The sequence below is a fragment of the Polypterus senegalus genome, chromosome 2 (assembly GCF_016835505.1).
Source record: "Polypterus senegalus isolate Bchr_013 chromosome 2, ASM1683550v1, whole genome shotgun sequence".
Lineage (NCBI taxonomy): Eukaryota > Metazoa > Chordata > Cladistia > Polypteriformes > Polypteridae > Polypterus > Polypterus senegalus.
Window position 1 is genome coordinate 312,701,356 of NC_053155.1, and position 21,844 is coordinate 312,723,199.

The window sequence follows — 21,844 nt, forward strand, 5'->3', positions numbered from 1 at the left end:
TATGTCATTCTAACAGATGGCACATCACACACAAAGTAACAAAATGTATTGCATATATCATTCCAACAGATGGCACATCACAAACATTAACACTGCTTTGATGAATCCCATACCAAATGGTAAAAAATCAGAGACACATGCGTTGAATTTGTTATTCCAATAGATGTCACATCGCAAACATTTATAGTAATAAATGCATTGCATATGTCATTCCAACAGATGGCACATCACAAATGTTAACAATGCTTCTATGAATCCCTTACCATATGGAAAAAAACAGAGACACATGTATTGCATTAGTTATTCCAACAGATAGCACATCACAAAAAATTATAGTAATAAAATGCATTGCCTTTGTCATTCCAACAGATTCCAACAATCTATTTTATTACTACAAATGTTTGTGATGCGCCACCTGTTGGAATGATAAATGCAGAGCATTTTATTACTTTGTGCTTTGCAAAATGCATTCCAATAGATAGTTGCACAGCAAATCTTAATGCTGAGATCTGCGTTGATTAAAAGAGAACAAGAGATCAAGCATTGTAGGAGTAGAGGACAGGACAGACAGCATTGGCCCTCTCGAGCTTTGTGAAGGGCGCAGGGCCGATGGCTGGGGCTGTTGTGGAGGGGAGAGGACATGGCGATGAATAGCTGAGCAGGTACTTTCAATTTACAACTAACTTCTTCAATCTCATGTAGATTACAAGGCGGGCAGACTGGCATTCCAACCAGGATGGAGGGTGTTGCCTTACCTGGAATGGAGGCCATAAGGGACGGATATGGATGGACAGGCGCCCTTGCCGGGTATAGTTGCAGATACCTTTCCTGGGCCATTAAGATATAACAGAGGGACAGGGAAGAAATGTCTCTTGGGACCATGTAGTCCCCCCAAGTATGTCATATGGCAGCTTCACTTGGGTAGAACTACCGTTTGTACACCCACAGGACATCTTGTGAATTTTAGTCCCAATGAACAGCCTTGTTGGGGGTACGTTGGTGCCACCAGAATGGAGCTGTGGGGAGAGAGACTCACAAATTTTAAGGAGGTTCTGCCTGACCCAGAAATAATTCCAGAGTGTAATCTTGTGACACCAGGATTACTCCTGGCTATGGCATTAAAGAAGCCGACTCAACCTCATCCATGTGATGTTGGAGTTGGAAGGTGTAGGACAAGGCTTGCCTGGAGGGGGGGGGGTTAGGTGAGAATTAATATAGGAATTGTGCATGCGAGTACTTTTGTGAAGAAAGGTATATATCCATCCATTATCCAACCCGCTATATCTTAACTACAGGGTCACAGGGGTCTGCTAGAGCTGGGCAGGGCGCCAGCCCACCACAGGGCACACACAGACAGGACAATTTAGAATCACCAATCCACCTCACCTGCTTGTCTTTGGACTGTGGAAGGAAACCGGAGTACCTGGAGGAAACCCACCCAGACACGGGGAGAAAGTGCAAACTCCACACAGGGAGGACCTGGGAAGAGAACCCGGGTCTCCTATCTGCGAGGCAGCAGCGCCACTGTGCTGCCCTATAAAAGGTATGTGCACGTAAAAAATGTTACTTGAATTTCAACCATTGGCAGTGTACAGGCACTGTGTCTCGTGTCTGGGGCTCAGTGGCACCCCCTACCTGTCACACCCACTACACTACACAAATGAAGTATTGATCAATTGCCACTAAGCACCCAACACGTGAACAACGAGATGGGGTCTCCCATGAAGTATTCTTGAAGCACGGCCACGTGAACAATGACACGGGTTCCCCTGTGAAGTTTTGGGAGCTGAGTTTTAAACCGTCATGTGGGAGCGGGAGCGAGCTGAGCTGAACAGCAGTCCAAAAGTGTTGCTCCGCACCCCAAAAAAAAGCCACCGAGACTCAAATATTGATTTGCGTGACAGTTAAAGTATGCGTACCGGTGGCTCACCCTGACCCACAGAGCCTTGATAGCAATGACCTGTGCACTTTGTGACCGACAAACAGGTACGGGCAATCGGCCGCTCCCAAAATGGAGCTATAAGTCAGCACATGACTGTGTCATTTTTGGGTAGGATATTCCTTTCATATTTAAAAGTAAAATATCACAATATTATTACATCGCAACTTAAATTATATTGCATCACGAGATTCTGATTAATTCTGTCTTCTAATGATTACCAGGGACAGGGACGAACACAAGAAAAATACTCACCAGTGCTGAGTAAATGGGAAGCTCCTTATACGGATTAGCCATCAAGAGTATACTTCCAATGTACGTCTAGAAATTAAGAACACAAAACGTCAATTTAGCAATTTGTGCTGATTACATTTAAGAACAAAGAATGGACCCCGTGACAAAAAAAAAGAGTTGTGCCCAGAACATGGAGTCTAACGTACTTGAAAATGAGCAAAACAGGCATGAGTGATCAGAAAGGTGTTAACAAAATTAGAACACTGAAGCAAAAATTGACAAGAGCAGGCCATTTGGAGCAAACAAAGCCGGTCAGTCCTCTGAAATGATATCAGGTGGAGTCGAGGCCACATCACATTACATGACATTGGAATTCACCAGGCTGATACGGTGGAGCACTTTAAAAAACTGCTAAAAACTCATTACTTTAACATGGCTTTCTGATAACTTCACCTTCATTTAATCCTGATACTCTGCATATTCAATTTGTCAGAAAGTCCACTGTTAGGTTGAATTGCGACCTCTAATGGCAATATGCACTCACCTAAAGGATTATTAGGACCACCATACTAATACGGTGTTTGACCCCCTTTCGCCTTCAGAACTGCCTTAATTCTACGTGGCATTGATTCAACAAGGTACTGAAAGCATTCTTTAGAAATGTTGGCCCATATTGATAGGATAGCATCTTGCAGTTGATGGAGATTTGTGGGATGCACATCCAGGGCACGAAGCTCCCGTTCCACCACATCCCAAAGATGCTCTATTGGGTTGAGATCTGGTGACTGTGGGGGCCATTTTAGTACAGTGAACTCATTGTCATGTTCAAGAAACCAATTTGAAATGATTCGAGCTTTGTGACATGGTGCATTATCCTGCTGGAAGTAGCCATCAGAGGATGGGTACATGGTGGTCATGAAGGGATGGACATGGTCGGAAACAATGCTCAGGTAGCCCGTGGCATTTAAACAATGCCCAATTGGCACTAAGGGGCCTAAAGTGTGCCAAGAAAACATCCCCCACACCATTACACCACCACCACCAGCCTGCACAGTGGTAACAAGGCATGATGGATCCATGTTCTCATTCTGTTTACGCCAAATTCTGACTCTACCATTTGAATGTCTCAACAGAAATCGAGACTCATCAGACCAGGCAACATTTTTCCAGTCTTCAACTGTCCAATTTTGGTGAGCTTGTGCAAATTGTAGCCTCTTTTTCCTATTTGTAGTGGAGATGAGTGGTACCTGGTGGGGTCTTCTGCTGTTGTAGCCCATCCGCCTCAAGGTTGTGCATGTTGTGGCTTCACAATTGCTTTGCTGCATACCTCGGTTGTAACGAGTGGCTATTTCAGTCAAAGTTGCTCTTCTATCAGCTTGAATCAGTCGGCCCATTCTCCTCTGACCTTTAGCATCAACAAGGCATTTTCGCCCACAGGACTGCCACATACTGGATGTTTTTCCCTTTTCACACCATTCTTTGTAAACCCTAGAAATGGTTGTGCGTGAAAATCCCAGTAACTGAGCAGATTGTGAAATACTCAGACCGGCCCGTCTGGCACCAACAACCATGCCACGCTCCAAATTGCTTAAATCACCTTTCTTTGCCATTCTGACATTCAGTTTGGAGTTGAGGAGATTGTCTTGACCAGGACCACACCCCTAAATGCATTGAAGCAACTGCCATGTGATTGGTTGATTAGATAATTGCATTAATGAGAAATTGAACAGGTGTTCCTAATAATCCTTTAGGTGAGTGTATTAGAAACACTTGTAAAACTTTTCTTACATTTTTCTGGGTGAAAGTTCAGACTTCGCACGTCTTTTGTTCCTTTGTTTACTTGCTGCACGTTGTGAGAATAGTTTGTCCTTTTCTCTTATCACTTGAGCCATTAATGCTGTGCGTCCTTGCGGAAAAGTAAGTTTATCATAGATAATTTTATATAAAGAGGTTCAAATGTTTGTTAATCTTACACGTTCAGAGTATTTAAAATGTGTACTTGTACGTAACATTGTAACTTAGTGTATGTATTTCATTTGTTTACAGACCACAGCCACAGGAATTAAAGTACTTTCAGAGTTCAGATTGTGTTTGAGATTAATCCTTATCTCGATATTGGAAAGGGGAGTTTACAAACAAAGTTGTATCACCGTGGAGTCAATAGCGGCACCTCCCGTGGCCAGACATCTGATCGTGTCTACAGTCGTTTGGACTTTATCTCACCCGCATTTCTTACACCAAGACCAGCTCTCATTTTTACAATTCATTATAATAACTATATATGGTGGCTCTAAAATCCGTACTCACCCCTACTCTCTCTTCTGTTTCTTTTCCTGGTTTTCTGTGGTGGCGACCTGCGCCATCACCACCTAATCAAAGCACCGTGATGTCCAACATTGATGGATCAAAAGTCAGAAGTCTACGTGACCGTCATCATCAAGTCCTTCCATGAGAATCCTAACTACAAGAGGACTGTTTCATTTATGTTAGGTAGAATGCCCAGAGGGTGCTGAGTGGTCTCATGGTCTGGACCCCCTGCAGATTTTATTTTTTCTCTCCAGCCGTCTGGGTTTTTTTTTTGTTTTTTCTGTCCTCCCTGGCCATCGGACCTTACTCTTATTCTATGTTAATTAGTGTTGTCTTATTCTAATTCTTACTTTGTCATTTTCTTCATCATGTAAAGCACTTTGAGCTCCATTGTTTTGTATGAAAATGTGCTATAGAAATAAAGGTTGTTGCTGTTGACTGTTGAAGAGTTTCAGTCCTAACCCCCATTTACACAATCCTAGCGAGATGGAGGCAGCCGACGATTTCCTCCAGTGACAAACAGTCATGTAGTCTGACATCCCCTGTGACTCAGTCTAAACCTCCTCTTCCTCATGAAGATTACACAATCAAGACTGCAGACCAGCCAAGAAAAACAAGCAGGACTCGGGCCCCAACGAGGTCGAACTGACCAAATTTACCAATTAGCGGAGGAGCAGATCGGAATGTGGAAAGTGAACCGTTATAATCTTCCATCGATTTCAAATCTGCATACACTGGCTCGCCTTGTGGAGAGCACTGGAGAACGAACATCTACCGCCGAAGATCATCCGGCTTCTTCAAACGTCATACTTCACGCTCGGAACACACATCATGGCTGCCACGCGTTCCCAGCATTTCACTTGACGTGTCCTCTGAGCATATCCTCAGAAATGAATGCGACACGTGCACGAGTTCCAGTACCAGCAAAAAGTCGGAGGGCGCAGTGTGCGGAATGTGACGTCAGAGTCTCTGTTTACTATCTACATGTGACAGAAAGCCGCCATGCGGATCCTCCGGGATCGACGCGTGCTCTTCGATGTTGATGATGAATGGTTCGATGTGGTGAAGCAAAATGCCGACATACAGATGCATTCGTGGGGCTTTTATATTCAAGCGGCGCATATTCCCGATCGTAATGTCGCGATACTTTTTAAAAGGTCTCACATACCGTCTTGTGTGCCGTCTTTTTTTTCTGGGGCTTCCTCCGGTCCTGACAGCAGCGGCAAACAGCAATGGATCACCACACAGAACACCTTACATTTATGATATTCCAACTCTCAGATTTATACTTGATATCACTTTCATGATGAAATGCATTAAAGTGGGTATATTACATTTTAAAGATCAATCGGTAATTTCGTTTAAATAATGAATACTGTTAATTATTACACACATGGGGTGACACGGTGGGGGGCACCAGTGGGTCTATTTCTACTTCTGCTCCTGTGGATTTGGGTCCCCTTGCACAATATGGAACACCTATTATTACAAATTTGGGTTTTAGGATAGATGAGAATTTTAGACTGGACGGTCAGATCAGTGCGGTGGTGAAATCTGTTTTTTTTTTCAGCTAAGACGTTTGGCGAAGATAAAAAACATTCTTTCCAAAGATCTATTTACAACAGTAATCCACGCCATGGACTACTGTAATTCGTTGTATGTTGGTGTTAGCCAGTCCACCCTGTCTCGGCTGCAGCTGGTGCAAAATGCTGCTGCACGCCTTTTAATGGGCACGCGAAAGAATGAGCACATCACACCCATATTATCCTCACTGCAATGGCTGCCTGCTCAGTTTAGAGTTCATTTTAAGATTCTTTTATTTGTTTTTGAGTCCTTAAATGGGCGTGCTCCGGCCTACCCCGCTGAGCTGCTGCATATACTTATCAATAGCGCCTGATGACCCCGATTCTCTTGATTCACTAACAGAATGTCTGACTTGTATCTCAGAATGGATGAATAGTAACTTTCTCAAGTTAAATAAAGAGAAAACTGAAAGCTTAGTGATCAGCAATAATGGATACAATGAGGCTATTAGAAATAAACTGGATACATTAGGATTAAAAGTCAAGACGGAAGTAAAAAGCTTAGGGGTGATTGTTGACTGTAATCTGAATTTTAAATCGCATATTAATCAGATCACTAGGACAGCATTTTTTCACTTAAGAAACATAAGTAAAGTTAGACCTCTTATATCACTGAAAGATGCTGAGAAATTAGTTCACGCGTTTGTTTTCAGTTGACTAGATTACTGTAACGCACTCCTCTCAGGACCACCCAAGAAAGACATAAATCATTTACAACGAGTGCAGAATGGAGCTGCTAGAATCCTAACTGGGAAAAGAAAATCCGAACACATTTCTCCAGTTTTGATGTCACTACACTGGTTACCTGTGTCATTCAGAATTGACTTTAAAATTCTGCTTATGGTTTATAAAGCCTTAAATAATCTGCTCCATCGTATATATCGGAATGTCTGACACCTTATATTCCAAATCGTAACCTCAGATCTTCAAATGAGTGTCTCCTTAGAATTCCAAGAACAAAACTTAAAAGAAGTGGTGAGGCGGGCAGGCGGCCTTCTGCTGCTATGCACCTAAAATCTGGAATAGCCTGCCAAAAGGAATTCGCCAGGCTGGTACAGTAGAGCACTTTAATACACTGCTGAAAACACATTACTTTAACATGGCCTTTTAATAACTTCACTTTAACTTAATCCTGATACTCTGTATGTTCAATCTCCTCAAAATAACTATTCATGGTGGCTCTAAAATCCGTACTGACCCCTACTCTCTTTTTCTGTTTCTTTTTCCGGTTTCTTTGTGGTGGTGGCCTGTGCCACCTCCACCTACTCAAAGCTTCATGATGCTCCAACAATGATGGACGGATTTAAAGGCAGAAGTCTACGTGACCATCTTCATCAAGCCCTTCTGTGAGAATCCTAAATCCAAAGAGGACTGTTTCATTTATGTTAGGTAGAATGCCCAGAGGGGACTGGGCGGTCTCATGGTCTGGAATCCCTGCAGATTTTATTTTTCTCCAGCCGTCTGGAGTTTTTGTTTTTCTGTCCCCTGGCCATTGAACCTTACTCTTATTCGATGTTAATGTTGATTTATTTTGTTTTATAATTGTGTCTTTCATTTTTCTATTCTTTAATATGTAAAGCACTTTGAGCTACTGTTTGTATGAAAATGTGCTATAGAAATAAATGTTGTTGTTGTTGTTGTTGATATGCACTCTCCTTCCCGCTCACTCAGATCTGCTGGTCGGCTGCTTCTGGATGTGCCGAGGAAAGCTCAGGGGGCATAGGGCGTTATCCGTTGTGGCTCCACGGCTTTGGAATTCACTGCCGATCCCCATTAGACAGGCCTCCTCACTGCCCATTTTTAAGTCTGCTCTTAAGACTTACCTTTTTGGTTTGGCATTTGATCCTGTGTGAGCAGTTGATTTTACTCTGTGTAAACTCTGTTTAGTTGTTTTTAATATGTTTTAATTAATGCTGTATTTATTGTATTTTATCTACTTATTGATTCTTTTTTTCTTTGTTTAAAATTTACTTTAGTCTATGTTCAGCACTTTGGTCAGCGGCTGTTGTAGGTAAAGTGCTTTATAAATAAAGTTGACTTGACTGTCTCGCAGGGAGTCACGTCCCTGGTATCCTATGCCTGGAGTTTTTCATGTTTTCCTTCTGGGATTCCACATTTCCTTCCAAAGACATGCAGATTTGGTGACACAAAAATGACGCCAGTGTGTGTGAGTGCTTGTATTCACCTTGCGATGAGCTGATGCCCATCCAGGGATTGTTTCTGCCTTGTGCCCAATGCTAGCTGAAACGGGCGCTTCCCTGGATTGATGGGTTTAATCATTAATTATTCTTTTCAGAGATATTGCGGTAAGGTGTCATCGGAATTTAATGGCTGTTCAAGGCAATACACAACACTGCGAAGCCGAACCTTTTTTTTTAACCATTATGATATCTCGCACTGCCATCTGGAGGATTCTTCCAGATTCACATAAAAAAAAAAAAAAACGTGCGCAAATATAAACAGTACAACGTTTGCGTGGCAGGAGCGGCCACTGGAGCGTGAAGTATAAACCTGGCCTAACAGCTCAACATGCCGCTTGTGCATCCAGAATGATCGATCCCACGAATTTTGTATCCAAACTGGAGATCACCAGAGTGATCACCTCTACTTTTCGATATTGTGAATGACGATATTATGCGAAAAGTATTCACGGGCAAACGCAAAATACAATATGATGTGAACAAATTCATGACCGACTTGGTATTCGCAGATGACAGCGCCATATTCACCGATACCGACACAGTGGCTGCTGATACACTTTACGATATAGCTGACATCGCCCAAGTCTCTGGCTTAAGGATCAATGTGGATAAGACCAAGATCATGGCCACAGATGGATCACAGGCGACAGATTACCTAGACCAGTGATTCCCAAAGTGTGCGCCGCGAAATATTATAAAATGTTCATAATTTTATTTCCATTTTCAATTCCGTGTAATACAGTAGGACGCGGCATCTGCAGGACCTCGTGCAAACCGGAAACTCACTTAGTAGTAACTGTTTGCGAAAAGCCTCTACAAATGGTAACCAGATTGCGCTCTACAATCAGTTTCTCGATTGCTTTAGTAGTTTGTCAAACTTTCTCGGTACTTTGTGTTCGTATATAAATAGCTGTCGGTTTAGTGCAGTCTTGCTGTTGAATTAGTTGTCGGAGATTGTATCAGCTGTAAATTGGTGTGATTAAGTCAAGTGAAGTTTTGAAATATTTCTTCTCTTACGTATTTTTAAGAATGGATCGGTTTTTACTAAACGGTAATTAGCGTTGTGAGGGTGAAACAAATAAAGACGGCACACTGTCAACCAGTGGTACATTTGATTTTTATCTTAAACTAGCAGAATACCCGCGCTTCGCAGCGGAGAAGTAGTGTGTTAAAGAAGTTATGAAAAAGAAAAGCAAACATTTTAAAAATAACGTAAGATGATTGTTAATGTAATTGTTTTGTCATTGATATGAGTGTTGCTGGCATATATATATATATATATATATATATATATATATATATATATATATATATATATATACACACACACATATATATACATACTGTATATACAACATATACATATCTACATATATACTGTATATACACATATATATACAAATCTACATATATATCTACATATATATATTAGGGGTGGGACTCGATTAAAAAAATTAATCCAATTAATTAGAGGCTGTGTAAGAATTAATCTTGATTAATCGTATGTAATCGCACGTAAATTTGCCCCAAATCGCAAATGTTTTTTTTTTTATTTAAAACGGTTTTAGTGGGCGACAGAATCAAATAATAGACATGGACATGAATATTGTAAACTGAAGCTGTTTTAATTTCTGAAAAAAAGCCTTTAAACTGCATTTGAATTCAAAACAGAAACAAAAATATCATCCCTGGTTAAAATTGGGCAGACTTAAAAATAAAGTGGTAGTTTAAGTACTTTAAGTACATTTTCAGAATAGTATTGTCTTTAAATAATAATAACCAAAATTTCACCATAAAGTGCAGTTTTCTTCTTAAAAAATAAGTCAGAAACATAAAAGGTAATTTGACCAGCTTACTCTTTAAACTCTGAGTAACATTAGCCAAAATTATTTTGTACATTAGGCTAAAACAGTGTGATCATTGAACATTTTGTAATTAGATGTATTTAGAATTACTAACGGTCACGGAAGTCCAATGATCCCCAGTAAGAGCCACAAAGTCCGCTTTCTGTAATGCATCTAATTTTGCTTGCTTTTCAGTGTGCACAAAACCATGCTTTTATCAAGGCTTCGCTCGGGAAGTCGAAATGATCAGTCGTAGGAGCGCGCTTTATTCCGACTCTAACATTTTTGTAGCTGTGATGTGTGCATCAGTGTAATGGATGTACCAGGAAATCATGCATTGACAAAAGTTCCCGTTTGCTTGGAATTGAAAGTGTGATTAAATGCGTTATTTTTAACGCGTTATGGAGTACATGCATCGAAGCTTCTCAGCTGTGCTTGTGCTAAGAAAGGGAAAATTTTAAAAATAACGTAACATGATTCTGCGTTAACCTAATATTTTTCATACGTCCCAAACCAAGGAGATGAAGGTAAAATGAATCGGGTAGCGCGTACATAGTCAGTACATCCCTCTCGGGAATCGAACCTCGAATGTCGGCGTTAGAGGCTTAAGACTCTACAATTGCCACAGCGTGTGGCTTGTCTATGCTAAAGTATATATTGTAGATCGGGTATATATATACATTTATATATATATACCCGTGTCGCAGTGGAGAAGTAGAAGTTATGAAAAAGAAAAGGGAACATTTTAAAAATAACGTAACATGATTGTCAATATACAGTAATTGTTTTGTGAGTGTTATTGAATGTTGCTGTCATCAAGGATTTGATTATCATTATTTCTTTCAATCAGGCTCGTATTTGTAGGATGTGTTCAAGTTACATTCCGTGTTTGTCAATCGTTGTAAAGATAAGAGGTTTCATTCATCGATTAGTTCCTTACTGCATCAATAAACAGCTCGTCTTCCTTTTTATCTGTGATGTGACAAACTGCATGCACGGGTTTTTTTACACTGTCTTCCTTTAGCGGGACATTGACTTTTTCCACCGTGTGCTTTGTTTCCACAGTAGCTGCATTTATGAATATGCTTATCAGACGCTTCATATTTTTTGCTGCCTTTTCAATTGTGTAATTCGGTTTTGTTCAGCTCTTTGGAACTGTTGCTTTTATCTGTGCACTGCGTCAGTTCACGTGAGCCACTCGGTGTACTTGCATCGAAGGTTCCCAGCTGTGCTGGTGCCATCTCGTGCTATGTCCATAGCTTTATTTAATGTTACCTTAGTCCTGGCACTTAAAACTTTCTCTGGCAGTTTCGCTGAGTTTGTGTCAAACACCACCCTGACCATCTCATCTTCCTCTCCATAAGCACAGTCCTTCACCCGTGAATATTTACCCGTGGCAGTTTGCTATTGGATTGCCGCTGACGGATGGCCTTATATGGGCAGGCACTAAATTACAAACACCAGCGGCAGCCTGTCTATGAACTTAATTTAAAGTGTAGGTTTACATCGTGCTTTGTTTCCGAAGTAGCAGAACTCGCTTCTTATTGTTTCGCTGCCTTCTCAATTATATAATGCATGTTTTCTTGAGCGCTTTTTTGAGGTCTTCCTGGTTTTCTATGCACTGCGTGATTACGTGGGAGGCGTGATGATGTCACACGAAACTCCGCCCCCACGGCGTTGAAGCTCATCTCCATTACAGTAAATGGAGAAAAACTGCTTCCAGTTATGACCATTACGCGTAGAATTTCGATATAAAACCTGTCCAACTTTTGTAAGGAAGCTGTACGGAATCAACCTGCCAAATTTCAGCCTTCCACCCACACGGGAAGTTGGAGAATTAGTGATGAGTCAGTGAGTGAGTGAGTGAGTCAGTGAGTGAGTGAGTGAGTGAGTGAGTGAGGGCTTTGCCTTTTATTAGTATAGATACGTGTTTTATTTATTTTTACTTAACCCTTTAACTAAAAAAAAATATTGGCTATTTCACAAATTAGAATTTAATGGGAGAGGAGGCCTTGGATACACCTGGATACATCAAGGGCGCCGAGAATCGAAAAAGTTTGGGAACCACTGACCTAGACGGAGTCCAAATTGAGCAGGTCAAAACATTGAAATATCTGGGATCACTCGTACATGGTGACGGCACCACACCAAGTCCAGCAAGGTCCAAGGAGCCGATAAAAAGTCTAGGGAGCTGTAGAGGACCTGGTAAAAAATGTGGTGACTAAGTGAAAAGTTTCATGAGATCTATTTAGTATATAGTGCCTTTCCAATCTATCTATCTATCTATCTATCTATCTATCTATCTATCTATCTATCTATCTATTATATAGTACCTTTCACATCTATCTATCTATCTATCTATCTATCTAGTATATAGTGCCTTTCACATCTATCTATCTATCTATCTATCTATCTATCTATCTATCTATCTATCTAGTATATAGTGCCTTTCCTATCTATCTATCTATCTATCTAGTATATAGTACCTTTCCTATCTATCTATCTATCTATCTAGTATATAGTGCCTTTCCTATCTATCTATCTATCTATCTAGTATATAGTACCTTTCACATCTATCTATCTATCTAATGAGATTTCTTGTTACTGTTCTTTCACTGTCATAATATTACTCTATCTATCTGTCATATAGTGCCTTTTCTATCTATCTATATAGTATAAAGTGCCTTTCATCTCTATCTATCTATCTATCTATCTAGTATATAGTGCCTTTCACATCTATCTATCTATCTATCTATTATATAGTGCCTTTCACATCTATCTATCTATCTATCTATCTAATGAGATTTCTTGTTACTGTTCTTTCACTGTCATAATATTACTCTATCTATCTGTCATATAGTGCCTTTTCTATCTATCTATCTATCTATCTATCTATCTATCTATCTATCTATCTATCTATTTATCTATCTATCTTTCTATCTATCTATTACAAATTAACATGACTCAAAGTGGGCAATTCACTTATCTGATCTTGGGTGCCGTGAACAATCTGGACAGCAGTCTATAAATATCGGTCTCAGAATTCCCATACCTGTGGAATTTACTAAGTTCTGAAAGCAGGTGCTCTCCAGACATCATATACTGAACCGACTTTTCTTCTTCTGCCATTATGGTCACTACACAATTCTGGAGCCAGTTCCCACTGTGTGACTCAGAGCCTCTGGACCATGCTGGCCTCCGACATACAGCGACTTGAGTCTTTCCAATTGTGAGGCTAACACCAGACACTCCCGCTTTAGTATTGAGACTAAGTGCATAACTCCAAAGTCATCTCCCTCACCACCTAGAAACCCATCAAGGATATCATCACCCATTAACAGCTCTGTTTTCTGCCATGACGCATGACTGGATTCCACCACTCCAGCCCACAGTGCCATTGCAGTTGCTGTCATCTGGAAAAATGAAACACATCCACACCTAGGCTGGAAAAGACCTCCAGCCTACAACCATTTGACATGGAAACTGCAAACTGGTGGCAGGTCTCCATCCAGCTTACTTCAGTTTTGGTGCTCTACTATGAACCACAGCCATACGTGAATGCCTGCCTATTCTAAACACCACAAAAAAACCTTAAAATCTCCAAAAAATGTTTACATTTTACGTTTCACAATTACAAGATTGCCAGTAAAACAAATATTAGTGTCCGTTTCACAAAACGATATGTCAATCAAGAACTGGCTGTTTCACTGATCAGCAGTCCCTTGTCTTTGGGAGACATTCAAGTACGTTCATTTCATGAAAGGGTTAAGGCCGATCATTTCAGATCCCACAGAAAACTGATGGGCCTGTAAAAGCAAATGGGCGACGTGTCACGTGCCAAAGAGCACTCCTTCATTGTACTTACATAGATCTGGTTATTTCCAAAGCGCTTTTGCATTTCGTAGAGTAAACTGCTGTCGGTCAGCTCATTCAGAGTGGCCAAGTCATCATTGGGCGCTGGAGGCATCAGTTTCATCTGCAATGAGAAGAAGATAAGAATCTATTTGTCAGTTTGAGTTCGATGTTTGAGACTAGCGAATTTGGTGGTGCGTGAGCAAGTCACCGAGACATTTCACATGAGAAGTTTGACAAACAAGAGGACATCGCTGTTGTGAGTTGGGCCTCATGTCCTTAGATTTTAAAGTAAGGCCCGAGGCCTACAACCTTCAGAAAGGTCTGAGGTCTAAAACTATCATTAAAAAAGCATGGAAAAGGTAAAGCCCAGAAAAGGGAGAAGAGAACCTCCAAAGCCCTGTCCCTAATAAATACAACTCTTTTCTGAGCTTGGAGTGCTCATAGCGCTTAAGTCCCAAAAATTTCCAAAACACTTCCAAAAATGCCCACTAGATGGGGATAAACCACCAATCCCTGGCTAGATTTATTTCATTTTATGTTTCATACTAGCAGATTACCCAGTGGGTTCGCTCACTGAGTGGAAGGGAACATTTTGTGGCTCTCATGAGGCAACGCCATTAATGCCATCTGAACAACGCATCCCACGTGATTCAAATGTAACCCTCTGTGCTTGGCAGTACTCACACATGATGTCCATTTCTCCTATTGTAACTTTTGGATGTAAGCAATAATCTTTTTCAATGTTATAATTGAATCCCTCCCTATAAAGACCCTGACGCCTGTGTGACGTGGTAGTCTGTGAATACTGCATCCGTCGAATTCGATTCTGTTCAGCACGTTGTTCAGGTGTTTGTGAGCCCCTCAATTGTGATTGTCGTATACGTTGACCAGCGAGCCTGTGAGTCTTCTCTCTCGATCTGCTTCTGTCTCACTTTCTCTGTGTAACCTGACTGTTGTAGTTATACGTGCGCGAGTGCACTATAATATCTTCTGTGGTCATACGTAATTTCTATTTCAAACGTGAAAAGAGTTTTAGATATATAGATTACTTTTGTGGGGTAGCACGGTGGCGCAGTGGGTAGCACTGCTGCCTCTCAGTTAGGAGACCTGGGATCGCTTCCCGAATCCTCCCTGCGTGAAGTTTGCATGTTCTGCGTGGGTTTCCTCCCACAGTCCAAAGACATGGACGTTAGGTGCATTGGCGATTCTAAATTGTCCCTAGTGTGTGCTTGGTGTGTGTGTGTGTGTGTGTGTGTGCGTGCCCTGTGGTGGGCTGGCGCCCTGCCCAGGGTTTGTTTCCTGCCCTGTGTTGGCTGGAATTGTGTCCAGCAGACCCCCGTGACCCAGTAGTTAGGATATAGCGGGTTGGATAATGGATGGATGGATTACTTTTGTGTTCTGTTATTGTGTTGGCATCGACCAAGGGAACACATAGGAACACACACATCCAACAAAGAGATGTTGGGGCACCAATGAGTCACCACTTTTAATCTCTCTATATACATACACTCACCTAAAGGATTATTAGGAACACCTGTTCAATTTCTCATTAATGCAATTATCTAATCAACCAATCACATGGCAGTTGCTTCAATGCATTTAGGGGTGTGGTCCTGGTCAAGACAATCTCCTGAACTCCAAACTGAATGTCAGAATGAGAAAGAAAGGGGATTTAAGCAATTTTGAGCGTGGCATGGTTGTTGGTGCCAGACGGGCCGGTCTGAGTATTTCACAGTCTGCTCAGTTACTGGGATTTTCACGCACAACCATTTCTAGGGTTTACAAAGAATGGTGTGAAAAGGGAAAAACATCCAGTATGGCCTTGTTGATGCTAGAGGTCAGAGGAGAATGAATGGGCCGACTGATTCAAGCTGATAGAAGAGCAACTTTGACTGAAATAACCACTCGTTACAACCGAGGTATGCAGCAAAGTATTTGTGAAGCCACAACACGCACAACCTTGAGGCGGATGGGCTACAACAGCAGAAGACCCCACCAGGTACCACTCATCTCCACTACAAATAGGAAAAAGAGGCTACAATTTGCATGAGCTCACCAAAATTGGACAGTTGAGGATTGGAAAAATGTTGCCTGGTCTGATGAGTCTCGATTTCTGTTGAGACATTCAAATGGCAGAGTCAGAATTTGGCGTAAACAGAATGAGAACATGGATCCATCATGCCTTGTTACCACTGTGCAGGCTGGTGGTGGTGGTGTAATGGTGTGGGGGATGTTTTCTTGGCACACTTTAGGCCCCTTAGTGCCAATTGGGCATCGTTTAAATGCCACAGGCTACCTGAGCATTGTTTCTGACCATGTCCATCCCTTCATGACCACCATGTACCCATCCTCTGATGGCTACTTCCAGCAGGATAATGCACCATGTCACAAAGCTCGAATCATTTCAAATTGGTTTCTTGTACATGACAATGAGTTCACTGTACTAAAATGGCCCCCACAGTCACCAGATCTCAACCCAATAGAGCATCTTTGGGATGTGGTGGAACGGGAGCTTCGTGCCCTGGATGTGCATCCCACAAATCTCCATCAACAGCAAGATGCTCTCCTATCAATATGGGCCAACATTTGTAAAGAATGCTTTCAGCACCTTGTTGAATCAATGCCACGTAGAATTAAGGCAGTTCTGAAGGCGAAAGGGGGTCAAACACCGTATTAGTATGGTGGTCCTAATAATCCTTTAGATGAGTGTATATATAAAAGAGTACGGTGACTGTCTGGGTGACATATCAACACCCAGCCTCAACCATTGGTTGTAGAAATATGAAATTTGGAAGATATATTCCTTTTATGACATAGGTGCCCACTAAGAAAGGATTTTTCCAAATTCCACCCCGGAGGGGGTGAAAAAGGAAACGTTTGTATTTTACAAATTTGATCATCGTCTCTCTCTATATATATATGAAATCCAATAACTGTCTGTATGTCTGTCCGCTTTTCACGAGAGAACTACATAATAGATTTAGATCGGGTTCTTTTCTAGAATTTGCTTGAACATTCTGGTTGATTTTGTGACTTCTCTGATCAAGCTAAGTATCCTAGTTCTCCTGCAGGAGTGATTTATTCCCGCTAATTGAGTAGCACATTATTGCGCTAAACCGAGACAGTGCCGGTGGGCCGAGGTTGAGAGAGAAGAGTGACATCAGGAGTGGTGAGCTGGGCAGGGCCCTCCTCACTCACACGCCAGCCTCGGAGCGTGCCTTGCTTCCACTTAGCTTGCGAAAGAGATCAGGTTTTTTACTATAATTTGCTTGAACATTCCAGTTGATTTTGCGACTTCTCTCATCACACTAAGTATCATAGTTTGTTTGCAGCAGCAATTTATTTGCACATATCTAAGAGAGATACTGCGGGCCAAGGGCAGGGGGAAGCATGACATCAGGAGTGGGGTGCCCTCCTCGCTCACGTGCCAACAACCATTCGAGTCAGGGTACCTCTTGCCATGTGTTGGATCGCACCATGCCTCCACTTAGCTAGCCATACCTGTTTGTTTGTTAATCGTTAACCTTTGTCCTGTTTAACTACTACACGGGCAGAACCGCGGGGCACAGCTAGTCTGAGATAAACGGAACACAGCACAAGATGGCACATATTTACTCTCCCATAGCCGCCATAATTTAGTTTATCTCATATAACATGTCTGTCATCTTAATTGCTGTAAATATTCGTTGTTAATGTTCATTTTGGAACATTTAAGTATGTGCCTCCGAAGAAGGACCCTATGTAGGGAATGCCATCCCTTTCGTGGTATAAGATTAGGGGGTGTGATCGTTCGTCTCACAGGGCACTGCTAATCATTTCTCACCACCTTTGTATGTATTTTGATCAACCCGATCACAAGTGAATCTACACATTCTATTTATTTATTTATTTATCCGTCCATTAACCAACGTGCTATATCCTAACTACAGGGTCACAGGGGTCTGCTGGAGCCAATCCCAGCCAACACAGGGCGCAAGGCAGGAAACAAACCCCGGGCAGGGCGCCAGCCCACCTTATTTATTTATCTATCTTTCTGTTGTGATGTGAAATTTTGCATTTTTAGTTAGTTGATAAATATTTTGTATGTCTTTATTTGTATGGTTAAGTACCCCTACCCCAATTTAGGATTAAGTCTTTTTGTAATTTGACGGCAGGGTTAGGGCAAGTGCCTCAAACCAGTTTGGCATATGATTCTCTGCGGGACTCTCTCAGTCAGCCCCTGCTTGGGGAAGCCGACTATCTAGCTGGCAAGCTTAACCTTAACAAATGGCTTTGGGGGGCAGGTGTGAAGGTATTCTGTGCCCCATTGGTCTGAAGTGTGGCTGTTTGGAATTGGCTTGTATCAGAAGCCTTCAAGTACCACAATGCCATATTGGCTGTAGGGGCTGGACAGAAAAATCGATACATTTGCTTGCTTTACCCCTTCCTCCCTCCCTCCCTCTCTCTCTCTCTCTCTCACGCACACACACACCATCATCATGAAGGAGCATCTCACACACCATGAACTGAAAAGGACAACACAGCTCGGCGGCCATATTGAGACAGGCATGCGGCCTGTTCTGAAGAAAGCGGACTAGAAACGCTGCCTTAACTAGAGACATTATAAATAACTAACAAGATTGTGTGCCGCATGAAACTACACATCAGCATTTATCAGGTTGTATGGTTGCCAGTATTCAAATGTACTTTGCATTTTGTTATTATGTATGAATATTATCAACAATACATTATTTAAAGTGTAACTTAACTCCTGCTTGTCTTTTACTACACCCACCTGCCTGAGGTTATAAATGTAGAAGGGAAGATGGAGAGAAGTTATAAAGTACAATACCTGATAAAGAGGGGTAAGTCTGTGAGATTTGAGGCATTCTGACAAAGGCTACACATTAATAACACAAAAGGGGAAAGTAGAGTAATCTATCTCTCTATTATAAAAGAAAATCTTGAGACGGGACGCCACGGCCTTCTCACCTCTCATTGGTGTAAATACTTTTGTCAGACACACTTCCTGCACTCTCAGCTCTTATAAATTTTAACGTTTTCTTCACTTTAAGTTCCCAATTAAAGAAGACTTATTATGTCCAAATCTCATTGAAGAATTTCATCCCGAAGGGTTATCAACAGAAGAAATGAGTACCAAGAAACGATGAAGTCAAATGAATTAACGGGAAAACTGATGATCGGTTACACAGCAAATTAGTTAAATACGTATCAATGGACTCTGCTGAAACAGTTGGTGGTGATGGTGCAGAAGATGAAAACATCAATTTACAATATCCTGAAAAATATCTACAACCGTTAACACCGGCCGAATTACTGTTGAAAGAAGGACGTATCATAATGTCATTGTGTAATTTATGTTAAGTTTGCCCATTATAATGATAAGGATTGAACGTTTATCTGGCACTATAGTTAACTGGCAAAGTGCAGCAATCATCCGCGATCTCTCATGTCTGGATGTGGCCAACAATTTCAGCTTGAAAATTCAGCACAGACTGGGCACTCCATTGAAACATGTTATGTTTTATAAGAAATTTGAACCACAACTGCAGATCTGACATTGTGGTCAGCAGCACAGGAGCGCCGCAGGGGACTGGACTTTCTCCGGTCCTGTTCAGCCAACATACATCAGACTTCCAATACAACTCGGAGTCCTGCCACATGCAAAAGTTCACTGACGACACTGCTATGGTGGGCTGCATCAGGAGTGGGCAGGAGGAGGAGTACAGGAACCTAATCAAAGACGTTGTTAAATGGTGCGACTTAAACCACCTACACCTGAACACCAGCAAAACCAAGGAGCTGGTGGTTGATTTTAGGAGGCCCAAGCCCCTCAAGGACCCCGTGATCATCAGAGGTGACTGTGCAGAGGGTGCAGACCTATAAATACCTGGGAGTGCAGCTGGATGATAAATTGGACTGGACTGTCAATACTGATGTTTTGTGCAAGAGAAGACAGAGCCGACTATACTTCATTAGAAGGCTGGCATCCTTCAACATCTGTAATAAGATGCTGCCGATGTCCTATCAGATGGTTGTGGTGAGCGCCCTCTTCTACGCGGTGGTGTGCTGGGGAGGCAGCATAAAGAAGGAGGACGCCTCATGCCTGGGCAAACTGGTGAGGAAGGCAGGCTCTATTGTAGGCACGGAGCTGGACAGTTTGACATCCGTGGCAGAGCGACGGGCGCTGAGCAGACTCCTGTCAATCATGGAGAATCCACTGCATCCACTGAACAGGATCATCTCCAGACAGAGGAGCAGCTTCAGCGACAGACTGAGGAGACCCCACACTATGCGACTCGTCAATTCCACCGGGGAGGGTAAACGTTAATATTATACAAAGTTATTGTCTGTTATACCGGCATTGTTATCACTTTGTAATTTAATATTGTTTTTAATCAGTATGCTGCTGTTGGAGTATGGGAATTTCCCCTTGGGATTAACAAACTATCTATCTATCTATCTATCTATCTATCTATCTATCTATCTATCTATCTATCTATCTATCTATCTATCTATCTATCTATCTATCTATCTATCTATCTATCTATCTATCTATCTATCTATCTATCTATCTATCTATCTATCTATCTATCTATCTATCTATCTATCTAAACACACAGAATTCACAAGACCCCCAACCTGAAAAAACTAACAACAGCAAAGGAATCCTCACATAACCAGAGGCAACTTCAGCCACACTATATGGTAAAATGATGTTAAAAACGTACTTCATGTTCATTACTAGTACATGTAATTACATTCTGTTGTCACTGTTAGTTTTGAATATGACTCACTGTGACAAGAATAGTATTTGACAAAAATGGGACAATGAACTCTTGGGTGAAGTGACTAGAAAATGTAAAAATGCTCCGACATTCAAACCAACTAACCAAGTCTCCTGAATATTAGGACATCTATCGTGTCAGGACACTGCAGAGTGGGCCGCGTCCATTTACTGTAAACTAGCATTACCGCCTACCATTGGAATATTTAGTGTTAGTTCTTCAAATTAAATAAACTGCCCACAGGCGCACTGCTACACCTGGGCACATAGACTAGTGAAATGTTTTACCTGTTCTGTGTTGTGCCTGCCATTCACCAAAGGGCTGTCACATCCATTGTCTTGAGAAGGCTGTCGAGATGCAGACGAAGACGAGTCTCTGAACATCGCATCTTTCTCAAGTAGGCTGTCTTGCTTGGAGATGGGCAGAGTGAACGGATTACTGCAGGATAAGAAAGGTAAGGCAAAGCATTAAAAGACATAAAAACAAAGGAAACGATAGCAGTAGGCATAGGGCGGCAGTAAACTTTAACAACAACATTTATTTCTAAAGCACATTTTCATACACAAAGTAGCTCAAAGTGCTTTACATAATGAAGAAAAGAAAAATAAAAGACAAAATAAGAAATTAAAATAAGACAAGATTAGTTAACATAGAAAAGGAGTAAGGTCCGATGGCCAGGGTGGACTGAAAAAAAAAAACTCCAGACGGCTGGAGAAAAAAAAAAGAAAAAAATCTGCAGGGGTTCAGAGGTCACAGAACCGCCCAGTCCCCTCTGGGCATTCTACCTCACATAAATGAAACAGTCCTCTTTGTAGTTAGGGTTCTCACGGAGTCACTTGATGCTGATGGTCATACAGACTTCTGGCTTTTAATCCATCCATCACTGTTGGAACATCACGGTGCTTTGAGTAGATGGTGGTGGCGCAAGCCATTAAATTAAAATTTATATTTTAATATAAAATATAAGATAAGGTAAATGGTAAATAAACAAAGTGCCATTCTAACCAAGGAATTTCAATAAAGCATACTGAATTATAGACTATTATAGAGTGCATTTAATTCTATCTATCTATCTATCTATCTATCTATCTAT

The 21,844-nt window shown here is 41.5% G+C and overlaps 1 protein-coding gene across 2 annotated transcripts in view; it reads right to left on the reverse strand.

Annotated features, from left to right (window-relative positions):
* The window catches only part of myo16 (myosin XVI), a 743,507-nt gene that overhangs the window by 418,450 nt on the left and 303,213 nt on the right, over positions 1-21,844 (reverse strand). For both annotated transcript variants that reach the window (XM_039745919.1, XM_039745918.1), the window contains exons 10-12: positions 21,039-21,189; positions 13,974-14,084; positions 2,195-2,260 (exon numbers count right to left, since the gene is read on the reverse strand). In XM_039745919.1, coding sequence (XP_039601853.1) covers positions 2,195-2,260; positions 13,974-14,084; positions 21,039-21,189 — 328 coding nt within the window. The remainder of the gene's footprint in view (positions 1-2,194; positions 2,261-13,973; positions 14,085-21,038; positions 21,190-21,844) is intronic.